The sequence below is a fragment of the Lycorma delicatula genome, chromosome 13 (genome assembly GCF_047948215.1).
Source record: "Lycorma delicatula isolate Av1 chromosome 13, ASM4794821v1, whole genome shotgun sequence".
NCBI classification, from domain to species: domain Eukaryota; kingdom Metazoa; phylum Arthropoda; class Insecta; order Hemiptera; family Fulgoridae; genus Lycorma; species Lycorma delicatula.
Window position 1 is genome coordinate 51,668,527 of NC_134467.1, and position 23,220 is coordinate 51,691,746.

The window sequence follows — 23,220 nt, forward strand, 5'->3', positions numbered from 1 at the left end:
CTTGTTAATTACAAAAGCTACTTCTGCCTCACCATTATTTGAAGTTAAGTTAATTATTCTAAAATCACCTGACCAAAAGTCGTTTTCCTCTTTCCACTGAACCTCGCTAATTCCTCCTTCATCTACATTTATCCTATCCATTTCCTTCTTTAAATTTTCTAACCTACCGATCTTTTTTTAGATTTCTAACATTCCATGTTCCGACTCTTAGAGTGTTGAGTGTTATTTTTTAATTTTCTGGTGACCCCTCTCTTACCATTCCCCACCCGGAGATCCAAACCGGAGACTAGTTTACCTCCAGAGTATTTTACAAAGGAAGGTGTCTCCATCTTTGTTATATGAAAATGCAGCTGCAGTTTTCCATTGCTTTCAACTGCACAGTACTCAGAAGATTTAGTGATGTTGATATGGCCATTTGATTTGTCCTGACCTACATCCTTAACAACTATTGGAAGAGCTGCTGCCCTCTTTCAGGAATCATTCTTAGTCTGGCTCTCAACAAATACCTCTCCGATATGGTTGCACCTTCGGTCCAGCTACTCTGTATCACTGAGCACTCAAACCCCTTCACGATGGTGAGGGGGCATGAGACCTTGCCCATCGGCAAGGTCTCATGTTTCATAGAGGGAGCCCTAATATAACATCTAGAAACTTATTAAACTGAAAATCAGCATCATTGTTATCAAGAATTTCCCTGTGGTTTATGTAAAATTGATCACCCTCGATATTTTTTCAGTATTAACTAAGCAGTTATGTGTATTCATTCTAAGTATTTCTAGATGTTCACTATTACTATTTTATGTTTTCATTAATGTTTACACCAATATCTCTTATTAAAAAGATATGGCTTGTTGGAAACATAGGAAGGTCTTCAAGCTATAGACATCGAGAACTTAAAAAAAAACTCTGTTTTAACAGATTCTTCTCCCTTCAGAATATGTCCTAGCTCCCTTATTTTGAATTTTTTTTCTGATTAAGCTTCTATTCTTGTAAACAATTTCTTTATTTCTTCTCATTTCCATCTATTCATTTAATCTCCATTATCAGTTTTGTTTTACTTGTTCAACTTTTTTTTTTCTTTTTTTTTTTTGTAGTTATTCATGGGCTTATTTCTTTCTAACCTCATTACTTTTGTTTTCTTAACATTCATTGCAACTCTATTTTGTAATAATGTATTCTAATTTTGAATATTATGTACTTCATCTGCAAAACAAAATTGTAAAATCACTGTAAACATTTTACAATTTATTTTCCTTTCTCCTAGATTTAGTCTGTCATCTTCTAGAGCATCTTTGAATCATATCTTCAACTACATAATAAATAAAGGCAGCGTCCTTGCTTATTCCTCTTCCTAGGTTAAACTAAATTTGAGCATCCTTTATTTTAATAACCAATTTCCGATTCAGGTGCAATTCTGTAATTAATTTTGTATATTTGGATTGTACATTTGTTCTTTGTCTTTTAATTATTTACATTAGTTTTCTTATTTGATACTGTATACTTATTTCTTTACTTCTTTCCATATACCTATTACTAATGGTTTTGATTAGCCTAATCACATCTGTAGTGCCTCATTTTTTTTTTTTACTCGGTCTTTCTGTTGAAGAGAAGATTAAAACTTAACGACAACATGCTTCTTGGGAAATGGAATCGTGATTGTTGTAAGAAAATTTGACTACATCCCACTGTTATAGATCTCATTTATGTAATATTGTATCTCCTGAAATCCTCCTTTAAGACTTCTGTTGTGATCAGTTCTGTTGATGTTGATAAAGCTTCCGATTTTAAGTTTTGCTGCTTCTTCTTCAGGTTTTTTAATTTTAACCCAGCTTCTATAAGAAGATCATTTGGCTTCCTGTTAAGCAGTGTTGTTCCTTTATACACTTATTCTACCTTTCAAATATCTTTTCTTCTTCCTACAACACTATTATTTTTACTGGCAATTTCTTTAGCGTCAGTATCTCTACTTATTCCAAGTTGCTGTTTTTTACTATTTTGCACATAAGTTCATACCGCCTGTTTTCCTGAATTTTCTACGTGTGAGTGGTCTCACAAAACCATTTCTTTTTTACTTTTTTGTGTTGCTCTTCTTAATTCATTATTCAGTTTTCTCCATGATCTCTTGTTGTTGTATTTCTTGTAAGATGAAGAAAAATGTAAGAGGCAGTTAACCTTGGTTTCCTTAACAAAACCGATCGTTCTGTCGCTTTATTATGGAATTTTTCATTTTCACATCGAATTCATTTGCCCTAATTATTTCTTACCTTCCATAAAATAAAAGTACATGAATACCTGTTTTATAGCCTTTTACTGTGTTTCACAAATATTTAAGTACTAGCTGGCCCGTCTAGCCAGAACCTGACCCTCAGGGCTCAGATCAGCCCAGACAAATCCCAGAGCCAACTCAGGGGCTCCCGGGGCCAAAAAGCCAGGGGGCCTACCCTATGGCCGCAGAGATCACTTCACTCACCATTTCCAATTTGTGATTATGAACCTGACCTTCGCAAATTACAAAATGACGGGCATGTTTATTTTTCAAGCCATTAAAACTCCGTAAATATTAGATTAGATTTGGGAGTCGATAGTTCCAGCGTTCAAGTCCTAGTTATGTCGGTTATTTTTACACGGATTTGAATACTAGATCGTGGATACCGGTGTTCTTTGAGGAATGGGTTTCAATTAACCACACATCTCAGGAACGATCGAACTGAGACTGACAAGACTACACTTCATTTGCACTCGTACATATCATCCTCTGAAGTATTATCTGAACGGTAATTACCGAAGGCTAAACAGGAAAAAGAAAGACCCATTCATTTCTAAGGTAACATGTGTCGAGCGTTTAACTTAGTTATTTCTGGAAATTCCTCACCAGAATTACGTAAAACAAATAGGTTCATTTTTATCAGAAATACTTGTAATATTCTTTAATAATATAAAACCGATAAAAAATAATATTATCGTACAAAAGACTATCGATAATCGATTTGTACGATATTCTGAAAATCTCCATTTATCCTGAGTAGATTTTTCGATTTGGAATCGGGGCGACCTTGTCGCTCGTTAATGTACCTATAGCTTATATTACATCAGAATATCTTGATTACGACCCGAAAACAGTGTGAAGGATAAGAAACCGTATCGAAGAGCTGTTAATATTAAAATTAATATAATCTGTTTTGCCAGACCTTGAACCGTCGACTTCCGTACTGGAAGGTTAGTGCTAACCGTTCGTGCAGTTTCAGCACGTAAGAGTTAAATGAATGAATGAGGTTAAATACAAAATGTATTCTCAAAGATTATTTTTGTTATCATTCCTTTATGGAGGTTTGAATAAAACAAATACATCGTACAGAAATACTTTAGCTGTCTAATGAGCATTAAATTATGTGAAAGAATACACCACATCTACCCTTGGAATAAAATTTTGATGTATGCAACCTACAAAGTACATTTTTATTTTTCTAGGGGGAAACGTACCGTGTTTACAAATCACCGTTGCAAAATTCATTCAAATCGATCAATTCAGTCTGGAGATAACAAAAGAAAGGTACATATACAAAAGAATACATAAAGGATAAAGGAATACATAAAAGGTACATATATACAAAAGAAAGGTATATATATATATATATATATATACAACCGGGAAAGTAAATTATCAAAATCGGCCACACGAGTTGGTCTAGTGATGAACTCGCTATGTTGTACAATATATATGTATATATTTTTTTTCCATTACGGAAAGGAACGGAACGCAAAAGTTGCGGGAGTATCACAATTCTCCGTACGAATCACAGAGCCTGGACAGTGTACCTTGCTGCTGTATGATACTGTAATCGGGCGTGTTTCAAGGGTTTTCTTTTAATGTCGGTTATAGGTTTTAATTTTTGTTTTATTTATGGACGGATTTAGTGATTTGCGTATTTTCCATTAATATAACAAGATATCGTATATACTGAAGTATACAATTGCATTTGTTGGCATCACTGATCGATTAATAGTCATGTGCAGTTTGTCGTATAGCATTTTACGGAGTGATTTAATAGATATTAAAATATTAGTATTATATATATATTTGTTGGTGTTCACTTTCGTTTATGTAACTATGCAAATAATTTTATCCCATGCTAATATAAGTTACTAGAATATAAATGAGATTTTGTATTGATGAATTGGTAGTGTGGGCTTCAACTTAGGATTAAAATTCATTTGAGTTTGTCAAATTGTTTACTTAGCAACATAATAAAAAATCATATATCTTGGGTTTATTATTAGTCGTTTTTAATTAGTAATTTTCTCTATATTTATTGGAGATTATAATACTTATTTTCTTAACAGTTACCTTTCGATACTAATAAAAAAGAACAATTGATAGTTTGTAACAGACTGTTGAAGCTTTCAGTCATGTTACAATTAATGAAAAACAGATCTGTTTCATGATAAATGTCAATCGTTTTTATTAGTGTCGGGTAGAAGTCTCTAAAATAAACGGAGATAGGTTACAAAGAACTATTGTGACGCTGAACAAAGCAAGTAAACTATCACAACTAAGTACATACACCTACTTAATAATTTCCCAAATCATCGATTCTTAAAAATTGTCAGAAATTAACATCTCGCAAAAATAAGAATTATAAATAATTTATGAAACAAAAAAAGCATATGATTATTGTATGAAAATATTAATATTTTAACCTTATTAAAGTTCTCAGAAGTTGATAATTCACATTGAATTTTCATTCGCATGAGTGTTTTCATTCCTTTAAGCAGATTGTAGTCCTTTTGTAAATCTATCTCTTACCTGTTTTGCAGATTAAATGCTTCCTTCTTTCACCATCTTTCTCGCATAATATCTAGTTTTGTTTTTCTGTGGAACATCACTTTATTTGTAAGTTTAATGGCATTCTGATTATCTATTAAGAGAGTTGGCTTTGGATTAAATAATAAATCTCTTTTTAGCAAATTAAAATGGGCCTTTGTTGTATGAATCTGTGCTCCAGATGCAATATTCAAGGCAAAGCTTAAGTGTGGTATTTTGCCTGAAGCTAAATAATTTAAGCTTCCAATCATCATTTGTTCACCGTTGGAGTTTAGAGGAGAGTTTCCAGATTCCCAGCCAAGTTCAATTGGAAAGATTAAGGTTTACAGTTGCTAAACCCATATTTTTGTAGAATTATCTTTACATATACTGACTGGTCCATCTATATAGATTTGCCTGTTACAGTAATGTATTTTTTTTTTTTTTTGTCTTCAGTCATTTGACTGGTTTGATGCAGCTCTCCAAGATTCCCTATCTAGTGCTAGTCGTTTCATTTCAATATATCCTCTACATCCTACATCCCTAACAATTTGTTTTATATATTCCAAACGTGGCCTGCCTACACAACTACACAATTTTTTCGTTCTACCTGTCCTTCCAATATTAAAGCGACTATTCCAGGATGCCTTAGTATGTGGCCTATAAGTCTGTCTCTTCTTTTAACTATATTTTTCCAAATGCTTCTTTCTTCATCTATTTGCCGCAATACCTCTTCATTTGTCACTTTATCCACCCATCTGATTTTTAACATTCTCCTATAGCACCACATTTCAAAAGCTTCTAATCTTTTCTTCTCAGATACTCCGATTGTCCAAGTTTCACTTCCATATAAAGCGACACTCCAATCATATACTTTCAAAAATCTTTTCCTGACATTTAAATTAATTTTTGATGTAAACAAATTATATTTCGTACTGAAGGCTCGTTTCGCTTGTGCTATTCGGCATTTTATATCGCTCCTGCTTCATCCATCTTTAGTAATTCTACTTCCCAAATAACAAAATTCTTCTACCTCCATAATCTTATACATATACATTACTGTGTAATGTATATCTCAAGATAATTTTCCACTTGATTTAAATTAAAATCAAGAATTTAACTTTGTTATTAGGCTAATGATCATTGAAGAAGGGCCTGTAATAACTGTCATCAGCATGAAAAAACACTACACGGTTTCTTTACTGTGGTATGTGCAAAGATCTACCTTGCTTCTTCTAGACTGTACTACTATATAAGAAGTGTGTTAGGTGTTTATACAGACATTTAGAAACTTAACTTGTTTAAGGCCAATAACTCTTACCAGCTCAATTTCATTTATATGTAACAATTTTTTCTTTTTTTTTCTTGCTTGGAATGCTTAAACATTGTTTATTAACTATTATTGTATATCTATTGTTTTATGTATATTCAACATGAATTTTTTTTAAACAAAATCCTAAATTAACAACAGATTTTGTAAATAGAAATGTGTGTCTTACCTTTTTTGATATTAGTATCATTTTGTTAAAAAAACAGTTTTATTTATATTACAGAAATATTTGTTTTTTGAGTGGAAGAAATGATATCTGTGATACTGTATGGTTTACAATTTCAGTGTAATATATCAGGTGGATTCTATTTTTTCAATCTAGAGCATTTTTATAATTCTCAGTTGGTATCTTTCTCTTTTCAAATTCAATCTTTTGTTTTGCATAATGTCTCTAATCGACTAATAAATTGAAAATGGCATGGCATGATAGATGAAAGTGCATAATACACAGTTTGGGGGGGTTGGCATTTGTACCTTTGCTGTTATTTCATCATTAACTAATAGTGGAAAGGCATTGGGAAAATAACTGGATTTTCACTGGTAGGTTCTAATGAAATATTTATCTCTGTTATTAAGTGCAGTTACATTAGATTCATTAATTCCTTCATTGTTATTGTATAGTGCATTGTTGAAAACATTGGAGGCTCCAACGGTGCACACTTCAAGATATTCTCAGTTTGACCAGGAATAGAAGATATCTAAATATTGCTGCCGCTACTTATTTCAGTGAAATTACTGACAGACAGATTCATAGTTCTATCATAACTTTCCTCTGAATCACTCGCTATAAACCTCTAATTTTTTGTCTTTTGATTTACAACTGGTTTGTCAAATTTTGATCTGTGTTCAGGGTTTTCATCAGAATCTGTGCCAAAATCAGCATTATCACTAGAAACCATTTAAAAATAAATCAAAATATGAAAATGTTATGCTTAGAAATACTAGAATTAGGTTTGAAATAAAAACTTTGTTAATTTACCAGTAAGCAATTAAACATTTCCAATTTGTAGAGAATTTACTTATGAGGAAATGAATGTAAATAACATCTGTTAAAGTGAAATAGAAATTTAGGAAGTTCAGCTTTAATAAAAAACAAAATGCAGAAACTGGATCTGGAACTAAATGAAAACAAATAGAAAACTTATCATCAATAACAGAAAAAAATGAATGAAAATGTATTTAAAAAATAAAAATCACTTACATTACTATGAGTCAAAGAATCAGTGAGCCAAGGGCCATGTCAAATGGCCTTGCAGAAAGATTTAATGAGCCTCATATGGTGCACATGGCAATAGTGTGTTAACATTTATTCGCCTGTTCATGTGTTCTTATCTTTTTCATTGAGAAAGCTTGCATCAGAATTAAATATAACCTCATTCAAGTTTATCCACTATAAAACATATACAAAGAACTTCCTTAATCATTAAGGAATTGTAAGAGGTGTAAACGACAGTATTTTATATACATTTTTTTTTTTTTAATTATGGATATTTATATTAATTTTTGTTTTTTTTTTGTTGATAATGAGTGGGTTTTTAAATAATACTTTTAGTAATGAAGGTCTACCTACTAATAAAATTATTAAATTGAGACTGAACAGGATAATGTAGCAGAAATGATAAGTTTTTTTTTTACTATATCACAAGACTGAAACTAATAATAAACATGGGCGTGTAAATAAGTTTTAAAAAATTTTTTTTTTGTAGTCAGCTTTGGAGAATGAAGTAATATTTTACATTCATTTCTTATTCTTCTGCATATTTTCTTTCCTGGTTTTCTAACAGTTCTTTATTATTTTGCTTTATTTTTGCCTTCTCCCTTCTGACCAAATGTTTCTTTTTTCTACTTTCTTTGAAATCTTTACTGGTTTTTGGAACATTGTCGTGTATTGTACTATCCCCTACAAATATTTTAATTTCATTTACAACCACTGAAATGTGTTTATTTCCATTCTTTTTTCTGTAAATGTGGTTGAAAATGTTTTTTTTTGAGACTGAAAAAAAATTTGGCTCTTCTTTTTCTGATGGAATTGACGTTTTCTTGGTTTCATTGTATTTGTAAATGTCTTTTATTACATCCTTATTTGCATCCATTTTCTTGTATCCTTTGATTCTAGAATCTTTCAAGTTTTTACTTACTATTTTTGTATTGTATTTATTTTAACCGATTTCAAAGTTAAGATGCATTTGATGAAAACAGGTCCACTGGCTTGGTTACTGTATTTTAGTACCTGATTGTGGCATCTACTGAAATTTTTTTTTGATGAAAATATCCTTTGTTAATTGGTAGGCTAATTTTATTTTTCTCATTCTTGTTTGATTGGCTTTTTTATCTAAATCATTAATTTAGATTATTTCTTCTATATATCTAAATTTGTTATCTTTATTGATTTTTTCGCATTTTGTGTTTAGAGGCTTGGAGGAATCTTGGTTGGTCATGAATTCTGCCTTTTTAAAAGAAATTTTTAGACTTATTTTCCTCGCAAATTATTTTAGATTGTTTACTTGTTCTGCTGCCTTTTTGAGGTTTTCCAAGAAAATTGTAATATTTTCAGCAAAGGCTCGGCAGTTAATTCCGATTCCTTTCAATTTCAGACCCAGTTTTATGTAGTTGCGTTCCAACTTTTTTCACCTTTTCCTGTTCTTTTATTACTTTCTAAAGGAAAAAGGATTGATGCTAAACCACTCCCTTGTCTTTCTTCTGTTTTAATTTCTAATTCTTCTGACACTGCTCATTTTAATTTTATTTCTGATTTTGTGTTTAGAATAGTCTGTTTAGTAATGTTAATTCTGTTGGGATCCACGCCAAATTTTTCAGGGATGTTAAGGTAGTTCTATAGATTGAGTTGTATGCCTTTTTGAACAAAGACAATTACTTAGTTTTTATGCCTTATCATTTTTTCCCTTATTATTGTTTTAAGGTTCAAGATTTGTTCTGCACATGATCGTACTTTTCTGAATCTTTTGTATTTTCCCAGATGTTAATTCTACGATTAATTCAATTCTATTTTGAAGTGCTTTTCAAAGAATTTTATTTGTCAAAGGTAAGAGGGGAAATCTCTATGTCGGTATTTACTTCTGTTTCATCATATTTGTGTAGCGGATGTATTAGTGCATTTTCTGGTCTTGTAGAATTTTTTCAGTTTTCCATATTTCTTCTAGCAAGTTCTTAGTTTTTCCTTGGTTGTTTTCATGATTCTTTTCGTAATTCTGTTGCAGTCAAGCTATCACCTTCTACATTGTTTAATTTCTGGCTGATTTATCCATTTTCATATAATTTTTTTTTTTATTTTTAAGTTCATGTTGCTAGATTTTGAAATTTGAAATCTTACCTTGGTGTTTGGTAGTTTAATATATTTCAAAGTACTTGCTGGAATTTTGCAATTGTTTTTGTTGTTATGACCTAATTTTCTATTTTTACCCTAAAGAAAAAGCTGGGTGATTGGTAATTGGTAAGTTTTTAAAGTTTGGTAATTGTGGTAAATTTTAAAGTCTACTTATTTACTTAATTGAAGACAGCCACAAAATCCATCAATACAAAATCATATTAAAAAGAACATACATACATAACAAAATTATCATTCATAAGTTAGAGGTAATAGGTAATGCAAGTTAGAGGTAAGTTAGGAAATGCAAGTCAAAAAGCTGCAATAAATTATGGGAGTCAATGTAATTACTAAAAGTTTTATTAGCAAATATTAAATCTGTCCTCGTCAGAGATGATTCAATTCTTGGTATTTTTAACAAATTAAAAATACGAATAAAGCTATGATCGGTAAAGAAAATAGAATCACAGATTTTATAGGCGGCATATCTAAGAAAGATTCTATGTGGTCTTTCTAGTAGTTTTAATTGCAAGTCAGCAAAAGGTCGCCAAACAACAGAACTATAATTTAATACTGTATAAGTGTATGACTAAAATTCTGCAGAGTTAGTATTTCTGTAATTTGTAGAGAAAATCTCGATGAAATTTACCATTTTTAGTGAAGATACAGTATAACAAGTTTATTCACTGGAGGATAATTTGCTGTCAAAACATACAGCCAAGTTTTTAATAGACGATATCTTTTGTATTGCAGTATTATTTTATATTATTCAATTTCACATTTATATCATTATCTGCAAACCTTCAACATTGAATATGAAATTAATTTTTGTAAGTTAGAAGAAATACTATTTGTCGCATCATTTTTTCACAAAGTTCAAGTCAGTTGGAAGTAATTGAATGTAAACTAGTTTTGTAATAGGCTTAAACAATTTCATATTATCTGTGAAAAAAAAAAAGTGATAGCGTATGAATAAACTATAAATACTACAGAAATTGGAAAATCTAATAAATGCATGCTTTGCCTTACTCCACATCTAACATAAATAGGCTTAGAGATAAAATTATCAATTTTAATGTAGGGAATTCTGTACGAAGTGAATGTATCAAAGACAACAATTTATATTATTAAATTGACACGCAGCAAGTTTTTAAATAGGTAATTTGATATTAACTACATCAAACACACAATGATAATCAGTATAAATTGGATCAAGATAATTACAATCATTTAGTGCATCAACAGTATCTTCAGTATGTACATACAAGTTTGTTCAAGTAGATTTACCTTCTAAAAAACCATGATTTCTAGAACGATATAAATTTCTTTATGTAAGTGTGTTTTTCTTATAAATTAACTTACCTAAGATCTTTGCAAAAAAATTGTATTTGCCAAGGGCAGTAATTATTGATATCTGAATGTCACCATTTTTAAATAATGGACATATGTAACAAATTTTTGTAACGCTAGGATGTAGAAGACTATTTAAAGAATGATTGAAGAGCTTAATTAAGAACTGTATAAAAAAGGCAGAGCATTTCTTCCCTAAAAGAGGATGAATATATTCTGTGCTTGTCACAAATCATTGTTAATATAGACACTCCCAAATTTTTTAGCGAAGTTCTACAATATCAGTGCCCATACTCATTTCATAAAGAATACAAGATGGAGATCTACTGTTGTCATTTTTATTAACAAATTTAAAAAAATCTTTGGAAGCATCAGATTAAAGATCCTCAACTTTTAACAGTGTAATTTAATAACAACTCTTTATGACTGAGTATTGCATACAGTTTGTTCTTAAATAATTCTTAATAATAAGTAGATCTATATTGTTTTTGAAGCTTACAGAACTTTTTGTTATTAGTAATTGTGATAATAATTTCACTACAAAATTACTTTTTTTTTTGCAAGTAGTTTTGGTTGACTTTCAACAATATTATTATAGTGGTTGCCATGAAAGATGGCACTTGTGTTTAAACTGTTGTATTTCAGTTAAAAAAAAAAATCGCACAAAAAATGAAGGTATCATTGGAAACTGCAGTTTTTTTTTGCCAACTGGATTTGGCCGATTTTAGTTAGTCATTCGTTTGAAAATTAGGGTGTGAGAAGCGGAAAACTCACAATTTTTTGCATTTTTTTTTTTGAGAATGTCAACTTTGATTGATGTAAAATTAAAACCGATGTACCGATGCTTTTGGAGGTAGGTTAAACGATTGTTTCTCAATAATTATAATTAAGATTTAGCCCAAAACTAGTATTATTTAAGCATGCAGAGTGCTTTTTATGAGACAGCCTGCCTTTAGTTTCAGTGAATATTTTATGGAAAAAAACACATCGTTGTAATCATTGAAACAATTTGAATAAGATGACGATATTTTGATTATAATGTATTTAATATTAAACTTTTAATTGAGGTCGGAAAGGTATGAAAAGTTTGTTCAAAAAGTACAGCCGCAACCAATGCTTGGCGTGTGCCCTGTTTGTTGCTATAATAATCAGCTACATGTAGGCATGGTTTAATATTGCTTTTCACACAGTTTTATCAGATTACTTTATACATGGTTAATATACATGGATAATATTAAGTAATAAAGTAATATAAAGTAATAAAGCTTTTTTGTGAAGCTACTGTTGGATTTCAGCTTTCCTCCAGCTGTTGGTGGTAACTTTATTTACTGCAAAAGGGTGATAAGTTGTGTTATCTATTATTATTATTATTATTATTATTATTACATTCCCTTCTTGTAAGTAATTCAAAAACTTATTTGTAAACCAAATATTGAAACTTCCTATTCATTTTTGAATGATAATCAGAAGAATTTACTGCTAATACGTTCTTTAATGAACCCTGTTTTAGCCGAACCTACACGACTACTATTAAACGACTGCCTTTCTGATGAGGATTTTAATTTTAGTATCTTATTTTTCTTTGAATCTTGCTATATATATTTATGGGAATGATTTTCATTAACCCACGTCTCATCTGTGTAAAATATACGTTGATCATCACATGATCTTTTAATTTGTAAAATGTGTTTAAAAATTAAATTCTTTTTAATGCAATATCAATTTATTCCATCAAGAAACGTTGACCATCTTCAGTTTTTTTATAACAAAAACCAGTTTTTTTTTACAATATTATAAACGGTCATAGATGATAGATTTATATCCAGTTTTTACCGTATTTCATCTTTGAACTTCTTAATGGTAGGGATTTCATTCTGAACGGTACGGGTAGTTACTGATATATGATTGTGTGCGCAATACATGATAGTTGAAATCGTTCACTAACAGATTTGCATTCTGTGTCCTATTTTTCTCTGGCATTTCAAACTGAACGCTACTGTCATTACTATCGCACCCCTTAGCTGTCCTACATATCCTTTGTAGTGACCTCCAACTAATGCCGCACGTTTTAGCAGTGAGTTCATGAACTTCATAAAAGTAAATCGTGCTATGGAATTCAAAGTCAGATAGCTTTTGAAGAAATTTATATTCACTGTAGATTACATTCTGGAACCACCCTTAATTGTACAGCCATGTTGATTGGGAAACGGTGTTTCCATCTCATTCATATTAAACTTAAGATATTTACAGAAAAATTACAAAAAAAAAAACTTTAACTTATAACCTGATAAAAAAATGCTAATTAATGTACTTTTATGTGCATTAATGTACATTTAAAAAAAAGCTAATTAATGTGGCACCGTTAAATAATTTTGCTAACAAAGCAGTATGAACTGAACATATGGAAATAAAATATAAGGGCTTAATGAACTCATCAGACTGAATGCTGGCATTGCAATTAATTTATACTAATATATAATGACATATTAATATATAATTAATGATATATTAATGTACTGTAATCAGTGTTGAGACAACTGCTCACTGAGACTGCTTCTTCAGTCCTTCATATATTGCCACAATTTTAAATCGATTATTATGATCCTCACCATAAAACGTGAATGTTTATTAATTCAACTCTACAAATAAAAATTCTACAAAATTAATACATGATATTAATGGAAATTTATTTTTACTACACCTAATGTTAACCAAAATGTGATGTTTTTTTATTGAACAACTTGAAGGCTTAAATAGTAATAGTTGTGGGCTAAATCTTAATTCAAATTATTGAGAAACAATCGTTTAATCTATTTCCAAAAGTATAAAATTTGTATCTCTTGGTTTGGATTGTAGAGCAATTCAAAGTGATGGCCTCAAAAAAAAATTGAAAAAAATCAGCTTTTCATGCCCCTAATTTTCAAACAAATGACAGTAACTAAAACCGGTCGAATCTAATTAGCGCAAAAATAATTGCAGTTATTTTTGTTTTTTTACTGAGGTGCAATAGTTTAAACACTTCTTTCATAGTGACCCATGTAATACATAGTTACAATTACTCAGAAAAACTTTCTATATCATGCTCAATATCAAATTCCAGTCAGGCATGATATTTTTCTTATGTTACAAAATTGCATTTTCGTGTTCTACACACAAGCTTCAAGCTTATGTGGCGAATAAAAAGTAAATAAATATTATTTAGAATCAAACTCTCATTCATTAAATGTTGAATCTTAGAAAATTTATGTTTTTATAATCTGGTATGTATTTATCAGACATCAGATTAGAATTCAAAATTTTAGTAGGTAACATTATCTCTAAAGGTATATTATATTTATCGCTACGAAAAATTTCACCATAAACAATATTAACACTAATGTGTGTAAGATTAGAAAACACTGAATCAGGAGAATTACCGCAACAACTTAACAAATTATTTGATTGTAAAAGATTACAATTTGTAGAAAAATCTGTATATAAGGAAAGTAGCAGCATTTTCAATATTTAAATTAGAATGATAAAATTTGGTATAAGAAACATTTTCTAATTTTTCCCATATAAAACCTGGCCGATTAAAGTTACCTAATAATAATAATTTGACTGTGACTGCACTGTTAATGTTGTAAGTGAATTAGAGATACAAATTATTTTTGTTTTATAAATTGTACAATAAATCATAAACATATTTACTTTGTTCTTTGTTTTTTATTACAGAAAATAAATTAAGTACAACCGAAAGAGGAACCGCTTGACATTATGACTGGTGATGTCAAAAAAGATTCCTTAGCAATTGAAGAGACCAACTTAGTTAAATCAGAAAATTTAAAAGTTGAAAATGAAGTGATAAGAGTGTTAGATTTTGCATACAGTGGAACACCGATTATCCAGATGGACCTTGCAAGGCCAAATCTGGATAATTGAAAAGATAATTTAAAAAATGTTATATAACTGCACATATCATTCTAATGTTTAGTGGGTAAGGCACTAAGTAAAAAAAAAATATGTAAAAAATAAATAAATGTATTTTAATAAAATTAAAAAGAAATTCGGAACATATGTACTATGTAAGAAAAAAGAGGTTCAGTAATACGGTTAAAAAAATACACTGTAGATATTTGATTTTATAATTAGTTTTATAAAGACTAAAATACATATATGTTTTTGCTAAATGAATTGAAAGAAAATAAATTAAAAAATCCGGTAAAATTATAATCTATAAAAACAATTCCTATTGAAGCGAAGATCTATTTGAATAGTCTTTAAATTTTTCAAATAATGCATTAGTTTTTTTAAGTTGTGTGGTGGATTTAAGCAGTGCTGTTAGTTGGACATCTGGAAAATTGCTGTCCCACTTATATCTTTTAGTCATAGACTGCAATGGTCATATTAGCCCTAAATTTTCATTATTATTACCATTATTGTTATTGTTATTGTTTTCATCATCATTATTACTATTATTTTAATTAATCATCAGCATGGTGACCACTGTGTCAAATTACCTCAAATAATAAAAACAAAAATCACCAAACACAATAACAGAAACCTAAAAACTAACGCCAAAAGTTGACTTTAGTAGCTTCCTGCATTATCAGTCTGTACAAAATTCCAAAAATACATCAAACAAAAACAAAAAATAAATAAATAAAAACTATAATTTAGAAAACATAAACCCTAATAACGACAAAACTTGAACAACATAACTTGAGGCCAACTGGAATGATAATCATTCCAGTTGTTGTTCAAGTTTTGCCATTATTAGGGCTTATATTTTCTCAATTTTTTTTTTGTTTGATGTAATTTTGGAATTTTGCTCTGACTAATGATGCAGGATCTGTTCAAAGTCGAATTGAATTTTAGAATTCGTTTTTTAGGTTTCTGTTGCTGTGTTTGTGGTTATTTTTTTTGTTATATATATATAGCTCACCAGGCTGGTCTAGTGGTTAATTTGTTGCAAATCAGTTGTTTAACAGTTATTTTTGAAGTTGAAGGTTCTCAGGTTCAAATCCTAGTAAAATAAAAGTTACTTCCTTTTATATAAATTAAAAAATGGTGTACTTTGAGTGAACCCCAACTACACATTTCAGGAATGGTTGGTCTGAGTCTGTACAATAGTACCTTTTGTTTGCATGTCACACACATAATCATAATCATCTAATTGGGCAATGGTGAACTAAGTTGACATGATGATGATCATTGAAGGATGTAAATATGCATCTCCTATGTATATTTTTCTCACCATAAAAAAAAAATGTCTTCAGAAGACATTTCATATACATTTCTTCTAAACTAATGAATCTTATTCCTGATAAATTGATGTATAGCAGAGTGAACAAAAAACCTGTTAATGAAATAGATGAGTGGATAATGACAAATAGTGTATATGAATTACTATTTTAAACGTGTTGTCATCCTGTGTAAATTATACATAATTAGTTAATTTTTTAATCCAATCTTAATAATATTTTGGTTTTTTGTATAAAATCTGGTAACAGATCTAATCAAAACTAAGGAAGGCAAACATATTAAGGGTAAATCTATAATTACAATTATAGTCGTAATATTAATACTAAGATTATTTAGCATTTTTATGTATTATTTGTTACAAAATAACATAACAGATAAAACAATATTCATTTCACTCCAATTTATACAATATACAAAGCATAATAGTGTACTATAATATAAACATTATTTACATCATCTTCATATTCTTGTATCTTTTTGATATTACTAAATCTAGAATATTGAATTTGAGTGCACTAGTACGAATGTTCGTTTGTTGTAGTATTATGTTCAATTACTTTTATTGTTTTGTCATTTTCTAAGATAGTAAGTTTACATTTTAATTGATCTCTGTCTTTAACGATTCATTTTTTTGTTTATAAGAACTTTCACTTATTTTGTAGAAACCTTTAGTTACTACTGTTTATTTAAAAATAGTTTTAATATTTATATTCCCTTTTTAGAAATATTATATAAATTGTCACATGCATGCGCACAGGTTATCCTTTGCAGGTATTATGTTTACTAATTATATATTGTAATACTTCTTTTTTATTTTATATTTTGTACAAGGGAAATAATGTTACTTCATTCATTCTTATACGGTAAAAATAAACACTTACCGTAAAAACTGCTAATAAATAATTTTTTATGAAAATATTTTATGTATATTTATAAATTTAGGCAATTGGATCACAATCACACAACATACATTCACATTTGCCAGTTCACAGAGCTGTTACTATATTTCAATTTAAAACTATTTATAAATAATTATTTTTTTAAATGAATTTTTAAGTTTTTTAAGTTTTAATTTTTAAGGAATATTGCAATTCCTTTTGTACGCATTTGTAATACAAACATCTTCTTGTTTTGTATTTGTTTTTTCTGTATCTGGAATATGACTGGAAATGTCATTACACAGAGAATGAAAGGATCATCTTCTGCAGAGGGCTTGTACCTTGTTTGGGAATGACTTTATTATGAATTTCAACAATTTGCTCTCTGATTTGAAGGGGATTGTACTAGCCACCACTTTTCTTATGTAAGACACGAGCATTAAATATAATGATATTTAAAAGTTGACGAAACTGCTTTTATATCATTTTTTGTCATTTTCTTTCGAGTGGGTATGCGTTCAGCATTTGATATCCACGCATTCAATTCCATCCATAAAAATATAATCATTGACAGTGTTTGGAACCGTTGCCAGTGTAAATAACAGTAACCTTTCTCTAACAGGTTTACTAGTTTCTAAAAGAGTCACGACAATATTAGTGGTATAGCCATGATAAGGGTTTTTACAATTACTGTGTCTGCACCGACATAAACTATCAAGTTATATATATATATATATTACAAGTTTCTTATTCTGAAAGAACATATTTCTTAATGCTAAAGTGTGCCCTTTTTATTTTAAAACAGAATGAAGTAACATCATACATCAGCTGTTCTAAGCCCAATGTTTTGTCTTTTTTTTTAGCAACAGATATTCGAGGTGATTTACCTAGAACAGGAACAGGAAGGCTGTAAATCCTGTTCCTCATCATGCTCATTGTCAGTAATATCCCCAAGAAAATGATGAGAGTAACTGTCTGAATTCCTATCAACTAAATCATTTAAAAGTTCAATTATATCTCTGTCATTTACACGTAATGAACAGGTTGTGGAACTAATAATTATCATTTACAATGTCTAATTTTTATATCGGTAATATTTTAAAACGCTAGTAAATAATAAAAATAATAACATGAATATCATTTACTCGCGTAAAAAATTACTAAAGTTAGGTAATAGTAAACAACTCTGTTATTTACGTACATTCACATCCACAGATACAAACAGTTGGAAATATATGACTGAAAATTACACAAATATTTTCATCAACACTTTTATTATTTATAGGTATCAACATTGTTTTATTATTAGATTTTAAATTTTGCTTTTTATAACTATTATCAATTAATGACATGTTATATCCATTTTTTATTGTAATAACTTTAATCTATTTTTTTTTTATTATTATGTGTGTAATGTATTGCTCTATTTATCATGTTTGTAAATTTATTATTAATTTTGTGCGCCCAAGGATGATTTCAATTTGTGTTAATAGTTATTTTATTAGTTGTTGGTTTCCTATATACATGTTATAATTTTATTACTTTTACTAATTTCTATGTCAACATCTAAAAAAAAATATTTCTCTGTATTTGTCAGTTTCGAATGTAAATTTTAAATTGTTATGATAAGAATAAAGTTTTTTAAAATTATTAATTGTTTATTATTTATAATAGGTTCATAGAGTACCAAAATATAAATACCATCCACATATCAAACCCGTGATCAAATTTTATAAATGTGGGTAATACCATATACTATTCTACTCTCAAATTCTGTAAATAAATTTTGGCCATAACAGCCAACGATGGAAATCCCATGGGTAAAGTATTATCGTGTATGTAAAAATTTGTTGTTAAACCCAAAATAATTTTGTTTACATATATTTCTAATGATGTTTATAATATTATCTATAAATTTCAGGGTCTTTATTAATTTTCAGTATATTTCTTATTATACATATAGTTTGATCTATACGGATACTAGGGTACATGTTAGTTATGTCTTGTACTTTCATTTACTATTAAAACTATTTAATTTGTATAATATACATTTTTTATAATATACTTATTAGGTAAATTGATTTTTCATCCGAATATTTTATCTATTATCTTAGTAATAAAATAACAAGGAGCGGATTTGAAATTAATTAATTAATTTCATGAAATGTATATTCTTTAAATTTCTTTGATATATACGTGGCAGTACAAAAAATAAATAAATACTATTTACAATCAAACTCTCATTCAGTAAATGCTGAATGTTACAAAATTAATATTTTTATATCTAGAGAGTAAGAATTTAAGAGTTATGAGATTAGAATTCAAAATTGTAGGTAACGTTATCCTTAAGATAAATGATGTTTATTATGATAAATAATTTCACCATAAGCAATGTTAACACCAATGTCTGTAAGATTAGAAAAAACAAAATCATGAGAATTACCGCAAGAGTTTTAACAAATTATTTGATTGTTAATTTTTAGAAAAATCTGAAAGGTGAATAGCAGTATTTTTTGATAACATTTAGCAAAACCTGGCATATTAAAGTCGCCTAATAATATTAGTAACAGTTTAACTGTGACTGCACTATTTAAGTGTGTTAAGCGAATTAAGAGATACAATTATTTTTATTTTATAAATTATACAAAAAAATCACATTTACTTTGTAGCATTCATATTTGCTTTTTATTACAGCAAGCAGATTTACTGCAACTGGAAGAGGAACTGCTTGATATTAGTATTGGTGATATAGAAAAAGATCTCTTAGCAATTGAAGATACCGACTTAGTTAAATCAGAAAATTTAAAAGTTGATAATGAAATGGTAAGAGTGTTAGATTTTGCGTGCAGTGGTACACCAATTATCCAGATGGATCTTTGCAAGGCCAAATCTGGATAATTGAAAAGGACAATTTAAAAAAGTTTTATCATAGATACACTGCACATATCATTCTGTTTAATGGGTAAGATACTAAGTAAATAAAAAATACATAAAAAAAAAAATTAAATGTATTTTAGTAAAATTAAAAAGAAATTTGGAACATATGTACCATGTAAGAAAAAAGAGGTTCAGTAATATGGTTAAAGAAAATAGTGTGTAGACATTTGCTTTTATAATTAGTTTTACAAAGGCCAAAACACATATATTTTTGCTAAATGACTTCGAAAAAATTAAATTAAAATTTCTGTGAAATTAACATAAATAAAAAAAATTTGTATTGCAGCGAAGATTTATTTGAATAGTGTTTAAATTTTTCAAATAATGTATTAGTTTTTTTTAAGTTGTCTAGTCTGGATTCAAGCAGTGCAGTTAGTTGGACATCTGGAAAATTGGTGCCCCACTGATATCTTTTAGTCATCAACTGCTATGGGCATCGACTTCAACGGTAATCAGCTCTTGTCACACTTTAAAATAAGGTTTAAATCACCATCAGGTTCATCAAACGTCAGGGTCTAAAGGGCCCTTACATTTTATTTAAAAACACCAAAAAAACAACACAAAACATTAAAGGCACTCACATATATTAAAGACACTAAGAACACTTACAGGGTGTAAAGAAACCCGATATTAAAATGCAAAAGTAAATAAAACACAAAATAAAAATGAAAAAATATGTCTTCACCATACCAATCTAAATTCTTTTTTCTTTATAAGCACTCCTGGGCTAACTGGAACTGCCATTAAGCATTACATGAGTTGCTGCAGGATGCCGTGGGGGTTGATTGCCCCCCCATAAATTGTCTCGTAGAACTTAATCCATCAGAGTTCCCCTGTATCATAGGAGCAATTTTACCACCTGTTCAGGACGGCCAAAGAACCCCTTGGTGGGGAGGCTGCTCTTTCCGGTCCTGACCTACCTGGCTCCAGGCATGCCTTTTGCCCTGTACTCTCTGTCCACCCTCAAGGGTCCCCCGTGCCATCTTTGGATATGTCCTGACTCCCGACTCCTCCACTCATGCATGCAGGCGAGCCTGAGTGTCCTAGGCAAGAGGACCCTATACATGTCACGCTTCAGGACACCCTTTTTTTATCTATAGAATTAAACTACTTCACTTAGAGATTCCTCAACACAGCTTATTGACTTGTTATTAGTCCACTGGCGTGCAGATACGCAACTATTTTTTCTTCTCTTCATTTCATCTTCCAAATCAGCAGCAAAATTATTTCTTAAACTGAACCCTTTACTGAGGTCCTCATATATGGTATACTCTTCAATTAGATGCTTGACTATAAGTGCTTTATTACAAACACTGCACATTGGTCTTTCTTCACCGGTTAACAAATATAAATTTCTTATTCGTGTTTGACCAATTGTAAGTCTGGTCACCACCTCTTGTTCTCGGCGAGTTTTACTTCACGTCACTCTTCCATTTATATGAAAACTTTTTAACTGCATTTAGTTTTGTATTTAATCTTCTCCATTTATTATTCTACCTGTTTCTTATAGTATTAGACAATTTTTAACATTGGCCACTCGTACAGGAAATATATCCAAGTTATCACAGAGTGTTGCTGTTCTGGCACTGCGCTTTCATTTCCTGCAATGCCAACATTTCCTGATGTCCATACAAATACACATCGCTGTCCTCATCGATTTAAAATATATAAAATGGACAGGATGTTTGCAATAGGGACATCCTTAATGTTGTTGTTCCTGTTTAGCCTCCAGTAATTACCATTCAGATAATACTTCAGAGGATGATATGTACGACTGTAAATGAAGTAGTCTTGTACAGTCTCAGTTCGACCATTCTTGAGGTCTGTGGTTAATTGAAATCCAACCACCAAAGAACACTGGTATCCACGACCTAATATACAAGTCTGTGTAAAAATAACAGTTGACAACAGTAGATTAGATTAATAACATACACGACAGATAATGTATGCAAATATATATATATATATATATATCTATGTTTACATATTAGCACTTTTGCAGTGCATCCATTTCATCAGATGTATTATAAACCTTTTAAAAATAAATAAAATTTAATAAAGGAAAGATGTTAGTCCTTAGTCTGATTGTTAAAAATCTGAGTTTCATAATCTTTAACGATCTGGCTAAGGAGGAACACAGCCTTCTTTTTTCAACATGTCTTTTTTAAGAGGTTTTTAATACATTGATGAATTTTAAGAATTTAAAAAAAAACAAGCAGTAAGTGGTAGTTTTATTTTATTTATTATAAATATATATTATTATTCTCTAATACAGTGATTCCCAAAATGTGGCCCCTGCAGGAATCTGAGGAACAGCAAAGTTTTCAAACATGTCGAGGTACGTGTGCCTTGTAACAGCGAGCTCCATGAAAAAACATGATGATACCATTATTGTTCCATCATAATCAGACATTGACTTTTGGTTTGACCCTTTGATTTGCGATTGTAATTATTTTTAATTTTACAGGTTACTGTCAAGGGAAGTACCAAGCGTTGCAAGAGATCCATAAATAATTTTATGCGTGATGGAATTATAAAAAAAAATTCAGTGAATGTAAGTGTGCATATGGTGATGTAACAACAGAAGTCGAAAATATAAGTAGTAAAAACAAGTTACCTATTCAGAAAGGAAAGAAATCGGTTTGTGAATGTTGCGATGAAAGATTCAGATGTAAATTTTATTTAAAGAAACACATTAACTTCACGGTAAAAAGAGAAAATAAAGAACTTTTCTCAAAAGTCTCTCATTCATGATAACGATTTAAAAACCCACCTTATTACTCATAATGAAGAAAAAAATTATATTTGTAAATTTTGTCAGAAAAGTTTTAATCAAAGTTCTATTTTAAAATTACATTCAAATATTCATATAAAAATACAGATATTCTTGTAACTTTTGTCAAAAGTTATTTAATCTCATGAGACACATCTTAATACTCATACAAAAAAAGAAAAATTATGTTTAACTTTTGTGAAAAGTAATTTAATCGTAAAAACAATTTAAAGACATAATAATATTAATACAAAAAAGAAAAATTAATTCTGCAACTTCTGTCAAAAGGTTTTTTATCAACCTTCTTATTTAAAGATACATCTTAACATTCATACAAAAGAGAAAAATTATGTTTGTAACTTTTGTCAGAAGTCTTTTTTAATCGAAGTTCTGCTTTAAAATCGCATTTAAATATTCATAAAGAGAAAAATTATGTTTGTAACTTCTGCCAAAAGGGTTTCTTTTGCCTCTTTAAATTACCAAGATGAATATCTTGGTAATTTAAAGAGGCATATTAATTTACACACCAAGAGAAATAACATTTGTCAAAAATTTTTAATGAGAGTTACACTTTAAAAGAAA

The 23,220-nt window shown here is 29.5% G+C and overlaps 1 protein-coding gene and 1 long non-coding RNA gene across 2 annotated transcripts in view; both read left to right on the forward strand.

Moving 5' to 3' along the window:
• The window catches only part of LOC142334081 (uncharacterized), a 211,038-nt gene extending 188,312 nt beyond the window's left edge, over nucleotides 1-22,726 (forward strand). The window contains exons 4-5 of the mRNA XM_075381764.1: nucleotides 19,623-19,751; nucleotides 22,333-22,726. Coding sequence (XP_075237879.1) covers nucleotides 19,623-19,751; nucleotides 22,333-22,443 — 240 coding nt within the window. The 3' untranslated portion in view covers nucleotides 22,444-22,726. The remainder of the gene's footprint in view (nucleotides 1-19,622; nucleotides 19,752-22,332) is intronic.
• On the forward strand, nucleotides 3,572-16,539 carry LOC142334085 (uncharacterized). The gene is made up of 3 exons (XR_012758763.1): nucleotides 3,572-4,102; nucleotides 10,538-10,787; nucleotides 14,521-16,539. It is a non-coding gene; the product is annotated as an uncharacterized LOC142334085 (long non-coding RNA).
• Nucleotides 22,727-23,220: the final 494 nt, after the last annotated feature.